At 52.8% G+C, this 16,936-nt stretch overlaps 4 protein-coding genes across 11 annotated transcripts in view; 3 read left to right on the plus strand and 1 right to left on the minus strand.

Moving 5' to 3' along the window:
• CBFA2T3 (core-binding factor, runt domain, alpha subunit 2; translocated to, 3) overlaps window positions 1-3,579 on the plus strand; it is a 22,314-nt gene extending 18,735 nt beyond the window's left edge. Inside the window, exon 13 of the mRNA XM_010579705.1 lies at window positions 3,557-3,579. Coding sequence (XP_010578007.1) covers window positions 3,557-3,579 — 23 coding nt within the window. The remainder of the gene's footprint in view (window positions 1-3,556) is intronic.
• A 573-nt stretch (window positions 3,580-4,152) lies between these two features.
• PABPN1L (poly(A) binding protein, nuclear 1-like (cytoplasmic)) lies at window positions 4,153-8,099 on the plus strand. Its single transcript, XM_010579707.1, has 8 exons — window positions 4,153-4,277; window positions 4,811-4,985; window positions 5,544-5,652; window positions 6,159-6,223; window positions 6,712-6,818; window positions 6,934-7,021; window positions 7,120-7,265; window positions 8,060-8,099. The coding sequence occupies exons 1-8, from the start codon at window positions 4,153-4,155 to the stop codon at window positions 8,097-8,099; spliced, it is 855 nt and encodes a 284-aa protein (XP_010578009.1).
• Window positions 8,100-11,253: 3,154 nt separating this feature from the next.
• Window positions 11,254-14,275, minus strand: TRAPPC2L (trafficking protein particle complex 2-like). The gene is made up of 5 exons (XM_010579575.1): window positions 14,217-14,275; window positions 13,357-13,529; window positions 12,395-12,482; window positions 12,202-12,281; window positions 11,254-11,436 (listed from the first exon to the last, which is right to left on the minus strand). Exons 1-5 carry the CDS (start codon window positions 14,247-14,249, stop codon window positions 11,391-11,393), a joined length of 420 nt encoding a protein of 139 aa, XP_010577877.1. The 5' UTR covers window positions 14,250-14,275; the 3' UTR covers window positions 11,254-11,390.
• A 93-nt stretch (window positions 14,276-14,368) lies between these two features.
• GALNS (galactosamine (N-acetyl)-6-sulfatase) overlaps window positions 14,369-16,936 on the plus strand; it is a 55,537-nt gene continuing 52,969 nt past the window's right edge. For all 8 annotated transcript variants that reach the window (XM_010579577.1, XM_010579578.1, XM_010579579.1 and 5 more), the window contains exon 1: window positions 14,369-14,482. In XM_010579577.1, the coding sequence (XP_010577879.1) occupies window positions 14,384-14,482 (99 nt within the window). In that variant the 5' untranslated portion in view covers window positions 14,369-14,383. The remainder of the gene's footprint in view (window positions 14,483-16,936) is intronic.

Consider the following 16,936-nt stretch of genomic DNA (forward strand, 5'->3'; position numbering starts at 1 on the left):
GCCGCCGCTGCCGCCGCCGCTGCTACCACCGCTCTCCAAAAGACACGGACTGCACTCGATGCAATTTCCTCAGCTACCTGACTCGTGTGACCTCCGAAACGACCTCTCTAGCTCTCACAAATAATCCTCACGGATCCTCAAACTGGGCTTTAAGTGGAGTTAAGGCAAATACCGGTCTTCTCTGTTCTCTCTTTGGTCTTTGTTTTGGCTTTTTTTGGTTGGTTTTCTATCTGTTGGGGGATTGCGGTTCGGGTTTGGTTTTGGTTTTTTGTTCGGGTTTTTTTGTTTGGTTTTTTTTTTTTTCTTTTTTTCTTTCCAGATGAGGGATTTGGCTGTAGCCTCACCACGCAGTGACGTGGGGAGAGGTTGGCCCAGCCCTGGCCCACATTGGCGCTGCCAAGGGGCTCGCTTGCAGGAGGAAAGAAACGTCTTTTCCTCGTCTCTCTTTTCCCTTTTTTTTCTTTTTTTTTTTTTTTTGTAAAAAAAAATAAAGAAAATAAAAAAGAAAACGTCGGACTCTTTGGCTTTAAGTAAGAAATTGTAAAAAAGGAAAAAAAAAGAAAAAAAAAAAGAAAAAATCCAAAAACCAGACGACGCCAAGTCAAGCCGCGTGACGGACGCTCACCTGTAACTACCTTGCTAGCTAGCCAAGAACAGACCAGACTCACCTCTGCTCCAAAGGAAATCCAAAACCAAGGAAGATCCAAACGTCTCTCCACTGCCAAAGTTCGTTTCATTCTGTTGTCGCTTCCTTCCCCTCCCCGTAAGGATGGACGGACGCGCCCCTGGGGCTTTAAAGAGTTTCTATTAAAATAAAGCAAAAAAAAAGGTGTTTTTTTTAAAAAAAGCAAGCCTCCGAGGCGTGGGAGGGGGAGATGGTGGCTGAGAACCGCCCGGGTGGGCACAGCTGGAGCTGGCACATCTCTACCTCTGCCCGCCGCCGCCCTGGAAAAAGAGAATAAGAAAAGAGATTAAAAGACAGATTTTGGGTTTCTCCCTTCCCGAAGCCGTCGGGGGCCGCCTGCGGCCGGATCCCCCCCAGCCCCTCGCTGCCGGGCTGCTCTCACACCCCATGTCGGATTTATTTTGCAAGGATTTTTAAGAGGAAAAAGGAAAGGAAAGGAAAGCGAGCGCCACCTCCTTCCTGGCCGAGGAGGCAGCCAAGGACGATGTCGATTATTTTGTATTTCTCGCATCATTGTACAAAGCGCAGAGGACGGGAGTGCAATACGGAAAGTCCCCCGGCTCCGAGAGGAGGGAAGCCCCGCACGGGGCAGGAGTGCTGTACGCTAATGTGAATGTAAATAGTGTTTTGCAGAGGTCCAAAAATTAATAATAATAATGATAGTGATAATAATAAGAGACATTTGCCAAATAAAAGATGATGAGAACCCGCTGGAGGCTGTGGCATGGGGGAGCGAGGCTGGCCGGAGGCGAACAGAAGTCGTGTGCTCGATAGGAGCTGTAGTTTTTCCGCATTTGCAAAAACCATCCTGTGTGTTTTTTGTAGGGGAGGAAGAGGAGGGAAGGGCTTGGGGCCGGGTCGGTTGTGTTGCCGGTCACCCAGGGGCCCAGCTGCGGCTGCCTTCTGCGGCAGCCGTGCCGTGCCGTGCCGTGCCGTGCCGTGCCGTGCCGTGCCGTGCCACGCTGCAGCAGAGCTCGGTGCATGGGGGACTCCCGAGGCAATGTTACCGGCCCTATGCCACCAGCACCGAGCCCTGCTGCAGGTTTCTGTGCACCCCAAGGTCTCAGTGCATCCCCCCCGGGGGGGGCATCTGTGCACCCTGAGACCTTGGTGCATCTCCCCGGGGGGGTTCCGTGCACCCCAAGTCTTCGGTGCATCCCCCCGGGGGGTGTTCTGTGCACCCCGAGGCTGGGAGCTTTGCTGGGTGCCCCTCAAGTGACTGTTCACTTTATTTATGGTGTGACATATGTAATATTGTCTATTTTTCTTACGTTTCCTGAGAAGAGGTAATATATAAGAGTATTGCAGATGCACCTGCTGCGGGGCCGCCTGCTCTCCTGGGTGTCCGTCCCGTCCCTGCCCTTCCCACCGCGCGTGTCCCCGGCCCCGCTCCACGCTGGGGCTCTGCCTCTCTACCTCCGCCTCGCCGGGAAACCGCGGACGAGAGCATTTCCACAGAGACTGCTCTCGTTTCCACTCCCTTCTGTTTTGCTTTTTTTTAATTATTATTTTCGTCGTCTTTTTTTTTTTTTTAAATAATAATAAAAATACCCTACAGAACCTTGTATTGAAACCAAAAGCCGAGGGAGGGAGGGGACAGGCGGTGCGGCACTAGCAGACGTCCAAACCAGAACGACAGCTTTAAAGTGTAATATTTCCCAAAAAAATTAGTGATGCGGGGAGGACAGCAGCGGCGGTGCGGCCGCGGGGCCGGAGTGATGCGGGTGCAGAGGGGGCCGTGGCGGCCGGGGAGGCTCTGGCTGGAGCAGTGGGCGCTTCCGTGGGGTTTTGCTCCAAAATGGTGTTGGAGCGTGTGGGGGGCCAGGGGATGCGTGACCCATGCCGCGTCCTTCGGTGGCTTTGTGGCATCTAGGAGATGGCAGACGGATGAGCCTCGTGGTGCCGGTGCAGCCTGGCCGGTGGGAAGGGACACCCCAGTGGCTGTGGGCAGTTCAGGGACGCCGGGTTGCCCAGGCACAGTCCTCTGCTGGATCGGGTCCCCGTGGCCGCCCACAGCTCCCCTTCTTGGGTTTTTCCCCCCTCAATCATGGATGGGGATGGGGGACGGTGTTGGAGGTGTGGGGACAGCCTGCCCGAGGTCCCGGTCCCCGGGGGGGAGGCAGAGCCCAGGGTGCTGAGTGCTGGGTGCTGGCTGCGGCACCAGGCTGGAGGAGGTGGCAGGAGAGACGTGGCTCTCCTCCGGCACCGAGCGTGGCACCGGAGCCCCATCCCCGGCTCCTTTCTCACGTTCCCAACCCGAAATCCCAGCTGAAACCAAAGTGCCGCATCCCAGCGAGGCAGGGCACCCCGGAGCGGGGGTCCCACACCTGCCTGGGCTTTGCTCCATCACTGTCGGAGCCCCCCACAGCCTCTCCTTGCCCTCCTCCTCTGGGGCCTGCTGGGGTCCCCCCTTCTCCTCGGGGTGCCCCCCTGGATCCCAGTGGGTTTGAGGTTGGGAACAAGATGCCACCTTATTCCCAGGTCCTAGGAACCATGCTGGGGTGTCCCCACCGTGGTGCCAGCGCCGGGGGCTCCTCCGATGCCAACCCAACGCCACGGCCCCGGGCGGGGGGTGTCGTGCCACCGTCCCCACTCGCTCACGGCTGCACGGGCAGCACCGGTTCCCCGGTCCCGTGGGGGGCTGAGCCCTGCCCGCATCACCCTGCCAGCCCTGGGGATGGGGACACCGGGGCATGGGGGTCCTCGGGGGGAGCTGGAAACCAGAGCCCCCCACCAGGGCCGGGTGGGCACGGCGGCAGCCTGCCCTGCCCTGTTGTGTGGGTTTTGGGGGCCAGTCCAGAGAGATGACGTGTTAGGACTTTCCTTCGGCATGCTGTCCCCCCCCCCTTGCTGTTTCCCGCTTTCTCTAAGTGTACTGTATGTTTGACCTGTGAAAGATGTAAACTTTATGATTCAGGTTCTGTCTGTTCTTAACTCTGTATCTGTGTAATAAAGACAATTTAATATCAACCGGAGGCTCCGTAGCCTGGGCTTGTGCTGGGTGCCCTCGCCCCACTCTCCCGGCAGCGCCCTGCACCCCGTGCCCCCAACCCTGGTGGGGTTCATTATAACCCTGGGGTCGGTCACTGCCCCTCGTCCGGCTCTGAGGAGGGGTGTCCACGGCGGGTTGTCCCCAGGAAACCCAAAGGGATGTCCCCTCCTGGCTGCAGATGCTGCACCCCCTCTGGGTGCCCCGCTGCTCCCCCCTGTGCCAGGGGCAGCCGCTAGGAGCTGGCTGCGGTCTTCAGCACCACCAGCGGGGTCGGTGGACACGGAAGGTCCCCAAACTCGGGGGGGGCCGTGCCCCCGCCTGGCCACGCGTGTCCCCGGGTGCACACGCGTGCTCGCTGCCGCCCCCGGGGCTCGAACCCTCGGCCCCAGAGTCACGGCTGGGCAGGGCCGCCTCCCCCCCGCCCTACCGGCACGGGGCGGGGCCTGGCGGCGCGCTCTGCCCTGATTGGCCCCTGATGTATGAAAGTGGCGCGCCGGCGGGAGAGGCGCACGTGGTGGCGGGAGATCCGCACGTGTTGCCGTTCCGCTGGTTCCTGCCGGCTCCGCGAAGGCAGCGCAGCATGTCTGGGGGCCGGGTGAGGTGGGTCCGGGGCGGTGGGAGGCCTGGGGCTCCCCGGGCTACAGCGGGGTCAGCTTCCTGCTCATGGGTGGGTGAGTTTGTCCCTCTGTGGGCTCAAACAAAGAGCCCAGGGCTGGAGGAGTGCGGGTTTGCCTTTGGTTGGGTGAGGCAGGGTTTCCTGCTGCTCCCTCTGTGCAGCCTGTGAGCTCTGCTGGTGGGGCAGGTCATGTCGCCTCTTCCTCTTCCCTGCCAGCAGGCTGTGATGTTTGTGCCTGTTTGTGGGTTTTTTTTTCACCCAAGGGAAGCTGCTTCCAGGTTCCCTCTGCAGCCTCCCCTGAGCTGGGAGGTAGCTCAGTAAGAACTGGAGACCTTTCAGTAGCCCTCACTCCTGCAGTTCTGGGGTCTTGCTGCAAGCCTGCCTGCAGCACCAAGAGCAAACTGCTTTGGTGGCACCTGTTCAGCCTTCTGCTGGAAGCAACCTTAAAGCTTTTGCCCGGCTGGCGTTCTACTTTAGGTTCTATGTTAAATGGCTTTTTGCCCCTGTTCCCGCCCAGTCCTCTCTTCCTGGACACTTCAGGGATCTGGTGGCAGGACCCGCCATCCCTGGCAGCAGTGGAGGCGTCCTGGGATGTGGCAGAGATGGCAGCTCTGAGGAAGGCTGCAGATGGTGACTCGGACCTGAGCCACCTGGAGGGAGACAGTGCAGAGGAGCTGGCTGTGCCGGACCCAGTGAGTGCCTGGCTGAGTGTGGAATCAATTTTCCCTGTTTCTCTAAGGAAATGGGAAACTTTCTACACCTTTCTTCAAGCGCTTCCAAAAATAAAGAATAAGAATAATCTTGGGCCCCTGATGTTAAAACCCCTGAGCTGAGAAGCTGGAAATGGAATTGTTACTCTCCTGCTGTTTAGCTTTCACTGCTGAGATGTCTGCCTGGCTGAGTGAGAGTAAATGGCTCCTGTTCGTCACCAGCTTAAATCCCCGGCTCCCTCCGGCAGCTCTGGTGCTGCTGGTACACCTCTGCTGCAGCACACGCTGCTTTGCAAGCAAGCGTGGGAAAGGAAATATTTACCTGTTTTTTCTCCCCAGTGAAGCTGGGAGCTGTCCCCTTGTTTGTGGGACAGGCTGTCGTCCCCAGCACCAAGCCCACCCTTGTCCCCAGTCTGGAAGGCCACTGCTGGTGGAGGTGCATGCTGTGCAGCACTGCAATGTCCCAGCCCAGGGTGGGGACCAGGGTGGGGGTGTCCCTGCTCTGTGTGCTGCTCATGCAAGTCTTGGTTTGGGTTTCAGGAGCTGGAGGCCATCAAAGCCAGAGTGCGGGAGATGGAGAAGGAGGACGAGAGGCTGAAGGAGTTGCAGCTGGAAGCTGAGAGCCGCCTCATCATGAGCTCGGAGGCAGGTATGGGCTGTCCCTGGGTGCTGCTGTCCCCCCAGGGACACCTCTGGGGCACAGGGTGGCAACTGGAGCCAGAGCATGTGGCTCTGCCTCTCCTGGCAGCCTGGGACTGCACACGTAAGGTGGGTGAGGGACGGGGTCCCAGGCGTGGTGTGATGCTAATGCAGGTTATATCCACTCTTACCTCCTACCTTTGCAGGCCAAGATGCAGTAAATTAATTTAATTAAATTTAATTCAGTTAAGTAACTGAGTTTAGCACCAACAGCCCCAGTAGAGCAGTCACCCTGTGGGTCTCTTTTGTGAAGAGGGAGGGGGCAAGGGGATGGAGGAGGAGGAGGAGGCAGCAGAGTGGGGATTTGGGTATGCCCAGACATGACCGGGCACCTGAGGAGCTTTGCAGTGTGTCAGCTCGGTGGTGGCCGTGCTGGGAGCAGACCTTGCACGGACAGACGTGCCTCTGGTCGAGGGCTCCTGCGACTCCGTCCGGCACAACCCCTTGTCTCTGCAGGTCTCTTCCCAAACATGACTCAGGAGAAGATGGAGGTCGACCAGCGATCCATCTATGTGGGCAATGTAAGTTGGAGACCCTGGAGCAAAGCCCACCTCACTGCTCCTTGCCCAGCTGGACGTATGTCCGAGATCCCTAGCATGGGGGTCCACCTGCCCCCACACCGAAGGCTGGCTGGTCCCATCCCAAATGCTTCTCCTCTGCCCAGCCCAGACTGGGAATGTGGCTCAGCATCTGCCCATGATCCTCAGTCACTTGCAGATAATCTGTTGCAAGTGTCAGCTCCCCAAAATACCCCGCTGGAAGCTGTGGGTCGTGCAGTGTTGCTTGTTCCCTCAAAGGGGGGGGGGGGGCGTCTCTTGGATTTGGGTTTCCAGGCTGGAGCATTCAGCTGGAAGGGTCTCCTGAACCTGAGGAGATGATGAAGCTGTGGTGGCAAGGTGTGAGTGGGGTCAGCTGGGGCCTTTGCCTCCCACGATGGTGTGTGAATGCAGACCCATGAGCGGGGGGGGACCGGCTGGTGGTGCTGGAGGGGCTGGAACTGTTGTTGCAGGTTGATTACGGGGGCACAGCGGAAGAGCTGGAGTCTCACTTCAACAGCTGTGGGCAGATCAACCGAGTGACCATCCTCTGCGACAAGTTCTCAGGGCATCCCAAAGGGTCAGTACTGTCTGCAGGGGCTGGGATCGGGATCTTGAGGGTGCTCCCCTGTGCTCCCCAGCCTTTGGGAGCAGTGGGGTGTCTCTGGGGCTCTGCTCACCCTGTCCCCTTGCAGGTATGCCTACATTGAGTTTGAGGAGAAGAGCTCAGTGAAGGCTGCAGTGGAGCTGGACGAGAGTGTGTTCAGAGGCCGTGTCATTAAGGTAAGTGCTGGATGAGGCCCTGGGGTGGTGCATCCATCCCTCCCAGCCCCATGTGCATGGGGCTGTGCCAAACCCCAGTGCCACCCGCTGCCTTCCAGGTGCTGCCCAAGAGGACCAACATGCCGGGCATCAGCACCACTGACCGTGGGGGCTACCGGGGCCGCTTCCAAGCCCGGGGAGGGCTAGCCCGGCGGAGAGGCTACTACGGAGGGCAGCACCTGAGGGTGCGAGGGAGGACATACAGGTGAGCAGCCGGGCAGGGTGGTTTCTTGCGTATTTGGGTCAAGATCCCTGTGGAGCAGGGTGTCCCCAGGGTGGGGATAGCTGTCCCTCACTCTGGCCGTGCTTAGCTTCATACCTCCCACCCTGGCATGGACAGGAGGATGGAGGAGGGCTCCGTCAGGAGTATCCTCCTGGAGACCTGTGCTAGAAATGTCTCCTGCCCATCATATGCTGTTAGCATCACCCCGGTGTCTGGCAGGAGCCTGGCAGCTGGTCCAGCTGGGACATGGGCACCTCAGCAGGGACTGTGGGCTGCCGAGAGGGAGGAGGACTGAAGTGAGCAGTCACCAATGTCACGGCAGACCCATCCCCGCTGCTGTCCCAGCATCCCTCGCATCCCCAGTGCAGGCCTGGAGCTATTCTCCGGCACACCTCCTGCTGCTTGTGCATCCGTGAGCTCACTGCGGATTAGCTTCAATGATGCCCCGGCCCTTTTGGCCCTGCAGGAGGAAGCAGAGAAGAGCTTTGAGGGTGGAAAAAACACCTGGAAATGTGCTGCTGTCCCCCCCATCCCTGCAGGGATTTTTGGGGGGTGGTGAGTGGGCAATGTACTCCCAGCCTGACCAGTCCCAGAGCTGTGCCTGGCTTTGGGGCTCCCCCATCTTTTGGGTGTTCAGTCTAGGTTAGCTGGGGCAGAAGGGTGAGTCCCACCTCTTGGAGGGGTGAAGGAGCAGGTAGCTGTGCTTTTTGGCACAGCTGACCTCTCAGCTGAGCAATGCCCTGGTGCTTTAGAATGCTATTTTTGTTCTTGTTTAGGGGTCGGGCAAGGCTGCTGCCTTGGTATTTTCCGTACTAGAAAGGACTGGACTGCCCTGGTGATGCCGATGGGACTGAAATGAGGTGGGATTGGAGAGATTTAAAAATATGCCTACCCAAGCCAAAAAAGATTAATTTTAAAAATGCCATCTGCCTGGCCGTGAGGATTACCGGTGAGGCAGCTGTGTGCCAGGCTGCGGGAGGGAAGACTGGATCCGCTCCACCCGCACATCAGCCGGATCCCTGCCAGCATCCCTGGAGGGGCTCACCTTAGCTTTGCTTAGGGGATTGCATTGTCATCAAGAACAGTCTCATTCCAGAGAATACCCTGGCCTGGGAAGGGAAGAGCTTTCCCAGACCATCAGTCTCATCCTCATTCCATAGAGAAGGGCCATACCGGAGGATTTGGTTTGGCTTCCAGGTGTCCAAATGCCCTCTGCCCCACCGTGAGGGCAGAGCTGTCCTGCTCAGCATGTGAAGCACCCTCAGCTTTGCCAGATATTTCTAAAAGAGCTGGATGCTGCTTTCTCTTGCCCATAAGAAGATGCTAAAGACCTTTCCAAAGACCACTTTCTTTTCCAAATCGGTGCAGAAAGTCTTGGGTTGCAGCCGTAGATCTGACTGCTGGGGAGCTTTTCCTTCATCAGCCTTGTGGATTTCTGACCTTGCTCTTGGGGAGAGGATGGAGCCTAATGATGTGGTTTGGGTCTGGTTTTTAGCTTGCTGCTGCTGTTGTACATGTAACAACTAGGAGAGGGAAAAAGCATCCCTTGCTGTTTCTCTGGAAGCCTCTGTATCTCTGTGGTGGTTAAACAAGACCTGGGTGTCACAAAATCCTTCCCCTTTTTTATTTCAGAAGTCAACAAACCCCCTCTTACCCCCTCCTGCTTTCATTCCAAAGCTACAGGGATCAAAGGGCGCTGCCAACTCATCATTTTACTTTATTTCTAGCAGTAGCAGTACTACAAAATCATCCACTGTTGCAAATTTGGTATGATCTTCCTCTTTACTCCTGTCACCATTCTTGCTCCAGATCCCTGTTTGGGAATGGCGTGAGCCCAGCTGAACTAGAGGGTCAGGACTGAAGTGCACCACAGGAGCTGGGTACTGGGAAACAACCGCTGCCTGACACTTCCCCTTCCTGCTGATCTTGCATTTATGAGCTCTGAAACCTCTTGTTTTTAAAGGAGAAACTTTGTGTTCAAAGAGGCAGGCTGCAAACACCAGCAGACAGTGTTACTGTGTGAAGTTCTGCATTGAAATCAGTTTTATTATGTAATTCTCACACTAATCTTTCGGGATCCTTGGTTAGGATTCCTCTAACCCAGATGCAACAGATGCAACTGACTCCTAAAGCAGCTTTTCACAGCTCAGGCGGCATTGCCAGGCTAAAAATCCCACTCTTTTTTTTTTTTTTTTCCCTTTAAGATCTCAAGATTTTTTTTAAAGCTTGGGGCCTTAACTCTTCATGGTGTGTTGATTTTGCACTTTGCCCAGTGTGCACTATGCTGCTGAGACTGGCCTTGATCTGAGCTACCCTTAGGCTTAGACTATAAAACAGGCTTTTTCTAGGGCTTTAAACTTTCCATTTAGTAGCTTTGTAAATTTTTGAGACTTAATTTTTAACAGAAACTACTTTGGGGTGTTTGGACTCTTGTGGAAGGGGAAATACTGAGCTCCATATCTCTGAGTGAAAAGAGTGAAGACTTTTATATGGATGTTTTGGAATAGCAGTGTACAGCTGTGCCTTGTTTAGATGGTGGGAGAGGCTTGAACACTTCAATCTCCCATTATTTGACAGTTTGTTGTTGATTAAATGTATTTAAGTTCTGTTTGAGAAGGTATTGTAAATGTCACTTATTTTTAAAATAAATGATCCTGCTGTGTGAATTTCATCTGCAGCAAGACCGTGCTGGCTGTGAACTGACACTCTATGCTGACCTGGCTTTCTCCAGGCTTCTTGTATCCTTTGGAGCTGTGCAGCTTTTTTTTTTTAGCTACGTTTTATGTATTTTTTAACTGATTAGGTGCTTGAAGCACAGACTGCTGCCTGTGGGGCAGGAAAGACTTGGGAGTAGAGGTGTGTGAAAAGCACCGAGTAGCTGCTCAGTGCCTATGCCTGCCTGCATTACCTCTGCTGAACTTGCTGTAGCTGCATAGTGTGAGCACACTGCACAAGCGATTAAGAAGCTGGGATGCTCTTCTAGTCTAGTTTGTATTTTTTTCTATATAAATACCTGCTATTGATTTAGCAGTCTTTAATTAGAACAGCAGGGAGCTGCAGGGGGATGAGATGCTAATAGAGATTAGTTTGGGATGAGCCAGGCAGCTGTGCAATCCTGATGTCTTAATCTCTTGGTGTGGATTTATCCCAGCTGCACTACCTGTGGTCCTGACCTGGGCTAGAAATAACTGTTAAGTCTGCCTGGCCTGTCTGAATGAGGTGCAAAGTGATAACAGCAAATACTGTCAAATGTGAGTCACCCAAAGATCTTTCCCAGGAAGGCAAGATCAGTGTAGGGCTTAATCAGGTTCAAGGTGGTGCTTTGAGACCAGCTGTTTGCTGTCTGCCAGAGCTTTCTCAAGTACATAAACAGTGGCTGGGGTTGTAGAGAAACCTGGAGCCTTCAGCTGACTTGCAGAACTTTCTCTTTCCAAGAACTAATGGAGTAAGTACATACAGATCTGAGCACTCCCAGCTAAGGAAAAACAGGACAAGGAGCCCAAGTATATTTGAATTAAGCATTGCTTGTGATGTTCTTGTCAGAATGAATAGTCCTGAGCAGCAGTGAAGTGGGCTGGCACAGAGCAAAAGGAGTACTGTTGCTGATGTGCTCCTCCTGCTTCAGAGGAACTGCTCTGAAGCACCAGTACTTCGGAGGAACAGTGTCACTCTCTGCATCTCAGCTGACTGAAATCTAGGTTGACCCTAATAATAATCTCTTAGCTGTGCTTGCTCTAATCACAAGCACAGCAGGAACTGCTGTTTTTACACAAAACCCAATTTCTACAGCAACATGTGAGTTACACAGAGGCACAGCTGCATACATTTCTGTAGGGAACAAACCTCCTGTCTGACACAGCTGACCTTCCTGAAGGAAGAGCTGGCTCTCACATGTTACCTGAAGGCATGAAGCTGAACCGTGACTTCTGTGCTATACTCAGGTTTGCTAGAGTAGAAATCCATGCTAACCTTGCAGGTGCCAAGTTTATTTTACATAGAATAAATTTAAAATATTGCACAGAACGAAGACAATATATACATCACTTTGTAGGCACACTCCTGTACATGGGGAATGTTCTCAACACTCAGATGAGAAGGGGCAGAGCTTCAGCACACCTGCATCATCATGGAGTTCACCATATTATCAAAAGCCCTAGAGAAGGAAACGAACACAGAATATTAAAGGAAGCAGCTAGTTCTGCACAGCAAATCCCTTGTAACAAAACCAATGGCTAACAATGCCTCTTACTGGTTAACAAGCTAGCTTTCCATAAGCAGAATACATGGTTTTACTCTTTTAACTATAGCATACTCTTTAACTAGAACATTGTGTAAATAATGACTTTTAACTAAGCTGAAGTAATGGCAGGTCTCATCCTGGTTGTAGACCTGCCTCAGTGAAGTGTAAAAGAAGTTGTTCTTGCCTAGGCAATAGAAACTCCCAACATTATTAAAGTTCCCTGTGACATTACAGATGAGAAATGGGGGGCACTGGCCCTCACATGTGAGGAATTACATGTGCTGAATGCCCATCTGTCCTTACCCCAGGATAAGCCCTGGACAAGAGCAGTTGTTCACTCTTTAACTTGCTCTACTTACCTACATTTCTTTTCCTATTTATCTATGAAACAGGCAATTTTTTCTCCCCAAGAAATTAATTTTCTTGAGTCAATGTTTCCAATGCCAGTTCTGAGGTGGGAGTGAGTTCAGTGTAACTTCTCATGAGAGTATCAGTTTTCTGTTATGCAGTAATGGCCCAAAGACAACACAGCTGTTCTCCATTTAGACAGTTAGAGCATGCACATTTGAACTGGTCAACCACAGAGGTTATGCTCTTGGTCCTGTTACATCATAGGTGCACTGCAAGTTCCAGAAAGATGACAAAGATCAGAAAGATCAGTATGGTCAGCCCACTTACCTGGAATGGATACGGTCTCCAGGGTTATAAAAAGGGTTACACATTATGTCCGTATATGAATTATGCAGCTTTCGGAACATCTGAAAAGGGATTGTAGTTTAATTAATTTTTTTTGCTTCTCAGCACTTTATGAATAAGCGGAAGTAGCAAAAACACTGATGTGGCAAGTTGTGCTCTGATTTCCTGCACTTACACTGCGGATCTCATTGTCTCGAAGTGCTGTGTTTGAAGAATCCACCACCATAACAAACTTCACCTTCGAATTTGTCACGTAGCCATATCTGTGCAGCTGTTAAGGCATGTGCTTCTGACACACCAGAGCCTGGCAAAGCAACTGAAACAAGGCTGGAATACACTCAAAGAAACAAGCTGAAAGCAAACATGACGTTCTTGCTGTGCCCAGCACATAACTAGGACTAGATGAGGTAAGCAAGACACTAGATTGCAGGCACTGTATCCCCTTTCTCCCTGACTTCTGCCATCTCTGATAACTCCATGTCAAGCTCACTCCTATGGTGGCCAGTAAGGCATGCCTTGCAATTTCAGAAGCAGCCTCCCACTAGCTATTTTGGTGAGGGTTTCTGTCTTTTTAAGAACCATTTTAATGACACAGCCACTTTATTTATTCTTGTTTGGGAAGCCACAATCAGAGGGGTGGAGATCTTCTAATATCAGCCAGCGTGACTGACCCGAGACTTTAAAAATTAACAACCTGTTTATGAAAACCCAGAAATCAGGTATGCTGATAATTTCCATCTGTGGGATTCGGAGAAAAAGCCAAAGAAAGTTCAAAAGATCAACTCTGTGATTTAAAAACATTGGGGATGCTGTGGCCATGGACTACAGATTTTAGAGAAATCAGACCACACGCCTGGGATTTAGGTACTTGACCAGAGACACCTTCATACTCCTGCTACTTTCACTGGTGTTATTAAAGGGTCTAACCTTTGTTCTAGTCACAGTCAGCTGCTGAACTGGCCAAGGCACCAAACCTGAACCTTTACGTGACAAACTGGTCAGTGAACAAGTCTGTATATTTTCTGCTGATGTCTTTAACATGGCATCAAGTAGGAAGAGAGGTTTCCCACGTGGAGCCCCTCATAAGAAAGAGCATAAAAATACATAATGGCATGGCAAAAGGCATTAGAAAGATACACCTTGTAGTCTTCAGTGGGGTAGAGGAGCCCTAGGTACAGTTCCCTCTGATCTACAAGGGCCTTGCCCATCGCAGAGATCTTCTCATCCACAACATCGAGGGAAGTGTGCACGGTGTAGTGGAACTTCAGCTCATTTTCAGTTGGAACGCTCCGGATGTACAGGGGGTAGTTCTGAGGAGGAGAACTAATTATGCTAACTAGGACTGGCCACTCTGCTGTGTAAGTGACTGCTGATGCCATAACAGTGCTTTCACCCAAAGAATTGCTGCTGTCAGAGTAAGCTATTTTAACCATTTAATGTTCACAGCTGTCACAGCTTTACACCTTGCAGCGCTGGTGGAGCAGATCAGTCTCCATACACCAGTGGCAGGAGAATCATTGCACAGGCACTGCACAAGGCTCAGGTCTCTCCACTGCTTGACCTGTCCCCTTGCCCCACCAGAGCCTGTCCCCAGCTCTTTCTGAGGAAAACCCTTCTCCTCTCCTGGCAGCAGGACACCATAGACCACCCTCACACTGTCCCTGCGCTCGCTGCCCCAGCTCCCTCTGCCCTGGTCCCAGCCTGCTCAGCCCACTTCAACCTCCAGTGTCTGCCCCGTTCGCCCTGTATCTGCCAAGGCTCTGGCCTGCTCCCCTCACCCCCGTTCAGGCCCCACAACCTGAGACCCTGCCCTGGTCCCCTCACTCCTACCCCACAACCTCACCTGGCCCCACCGCCCTGCTCAGGGCCCACGATCGGAAACCCAGCCCTTCTCCCCTCACCCTTCCTCAGGCCCCACAGCTCCACCTGCCCCCCTTGTCCCCGCTCAGGCCCCACAACTCGAGGCCCACCCCCGCTGTCCCTCGCTCCCGCCCCACCTCCTTAGCGATCACGGCGATGCAGACCGCCATCTTGTCCCCACCTCCGCCGTCCCCTCCGCTCCGCCCCGCCCCTCCCGCGCGTCACGTGAGGCGAGAGCGGGCGGCGCTCACGTGACGCGAGCGCGGAGGGGCGCTCACGTGACGCGCGGGGGGCGGCGGTTGCCATGGCGAGGAGGGTGCTGGTGCCCCTCTGCCTGTGCTGGGCCTTGGGCCCCGCTGCGGCCTCCGCGCCCCCAAACCTCCTCCTCCTCTTCATGGACGACGTGAGTGGGGCCGGGGGGGGGTGTCCCGGGGGACGGGACACTTGTCACTGGGGGGCAGCGGCCCGTGTCACTGGGAGAAAGTCATTTTGGGGGGGGACACACACACTGAGGTGCGTGGTAGGGTGGAGGGAGGGGACGGTGGTCACCGGGGAGGGGGCTCTGTTTGTGACTAAGAAGGGGGCTGGGTGTCTCTCCGCAGAGCAGGGCTTGGGTTCCTGGGAAGGGGGTCACTGTGGCTGAGGGAAATTGGGGCCTGGGCTCCATAGAGTGCTTGTCACGGGGTGTGGGCTGTGGGGGGGCTTGCCATTGGGGTGAGAGAAGTGCCCTCGTGGTGAGGTGGGGTCCCAGGGCTGGTGGAGGGGCTCCCGTGGTGGCCCACCCTGTCCCAGGCTCTGGCGATGGGTGCTCGGTGGGGCATGGTTTGAGCGCCAGCGCCTTGCCGGCAGGGCCGCTATCAAAAATGTTTTGCTGGTGCCTGGGAAATTTGTTCATAGTGCTTGCACAGCACATTGAAGATGCTGTCGTGGTGGTCTGTGAGCTCGCGGGAGCATCGTGGTGCACAGGCTGGGTCCAAAACTATATTGGTGCCAAGGCAGAGTCCTTTAAATAGAGGTTTCATCAAGTTGGCTCCCCATGAGCCTTATCCTGGAAACTACTTTTTTTTTCTAGACATCCTCCTAAGTGCGCATCAGGGGCCATTTCTGGGCCTGGCAAGACTTATGATTTGAGAGCGTGTCTTGAGCATTTATTTGCTGCTTTGTGCTCCTTAGGGCTCTGTCTCATTGACTCCTGCTGAGCAGAGCTCTCCCTGATGTGCACAATCCCCCCTAGGTCGCAGTTTCCAGGTTCACACATCATCCCTTCCAGGTGGCATGGCCTCTGTGTTCAGCCATGTGCTACATCTGTTCCCTTTGTCGATAGGCCAGCGCCTGTGGGATAGCACGTGAACAGGGTCTGTACCGTGATTCATGGTCAGAGGTCTTCAGCACAGTGATTCAGGCACAGCTCATGGGTCGATGTGATGATCTGGAAAAGTTTGAAATGAGCAGGAACATTTGAATAAGCACTTACTCCAAAAGCTGTCATGCTCAGTTGCTTTCTTTCTCGAGTCCTTTCCAGATTTTGTGTAAAAAGCAGTGAAGAATTGAAAGGAAGGCCCAGGCCTGGCGTATCTCAGCCCTGCCCCTCCTTCAGGGCAGAGCTGCCCTAGGGAACCTGCACTAGAGACACTGCACGTAAACCTCTCGTTACTCCTTGTGCGTGGATGTCCTGCTGAAAACAAATGAGACTTCTCAGATCTAGAAAGTCAAGCCCATGTGCCAGTCTTTTAGAATTGGTGCTTACAAACCTACATACCTTACCTAGAAGTCTAATCATCTTATCTATCAGTCCATTCATAATGACCGAGCAATTAACTACACAGTCCTTGGCACTGGTAAATGTTGAAAAACAGGGTGTCTTGGTGATTTTCAAACCTTGATAGAATCATTCAGAACTTAAGGCTTGATTTTGCAGCCTACAAAAATAATCCTGGCAATATCTTCTAATACCAGTGATGGATGTAGTTGTGGTAGCACTGAATGAGGTGCATCTACAAGTGTAGATAAAGAAACTCCAATACATTTCAGGAAGTGTTTTAGAAACCCAAACTTGCCTGCTGAAAAACTAAACAAGAAGAAAGCTAATTCTGCTAATTTTTGCTCCCTGAACTGGGGGGTGGTGGAGGCAAGAAATCATTAAGGAGCAGAAATAATCACAGATTTATTTCCAACTAAAAGTCTTTTCACTTTTGCACCCTGTAGTGGTCTTAGCCACATGGCTAAGGAAATATATTCATTTCCAACATGTTCAAGTTGCTGCCATCTTCCTGTTTTGCTTCTCTTCTAATATTTTCATCTCACCTTTCAGGTATGTTTGTAGTAGAAATGCATTGTGTGCTGTTTTAAGCTACTTGAAAAGCTAACGAGGGTAGGTATGTGACTTGAAGGGTGGGCAAGCTCTTATTGCCTGTTTGGCTCTGTTCTGCCAATTCAACGTGACTGTTGTTTTCATAGTGTTTCTACACTCCTGTACAAGATAATTACATTGTAAGCTTAGTTTTTCTGGCCACTTGAGCCTCCGGCAGTCCATCTCAATTTTCCATTCAGGAATATTTCCCCCCAAGCTGGCATTTGTAATTTTCAAGATGAAAGCTCCTTGGGACAGTGATTATCCCACTCTAGAAGTGTTGGTACAGCATGAGACATGATGAGGCACAGATCCTGACTGGAGCTTCTGTGAACTATGTATTTATTTATTTAACAGGCTGTTCATTAAAAATACATCTCCGTGGTCTTTTTCCTTTGATTCTTCCGTAACTTCTGTGACTCTGTCACTGTGTGTGAATTAGAGCAACGTGATATTCTTTTTTTCTTTCTTCCTTGATGATAAAGATACTGAAGAATTGAGAACTCG

The sequence above is a fragment of the Haliaeetus leucocephalus genome, unplaced genomic scaffold (assembly GCF_000737465.1).
Source record: "Haliaeetus leucocephalus isolate CR32 unplaced genomic scaffold, Haliaeetus_leucocephalus-4.0 Scaffold668, whole genome shotgun sequence".
Classification (NCBI taxonomy): Eukaryota; Metazoa; Chordata; class Aves; order Accipitriformes; family Accipitridae; genus Haliaeetus; species Haliaeetus leucocephalus.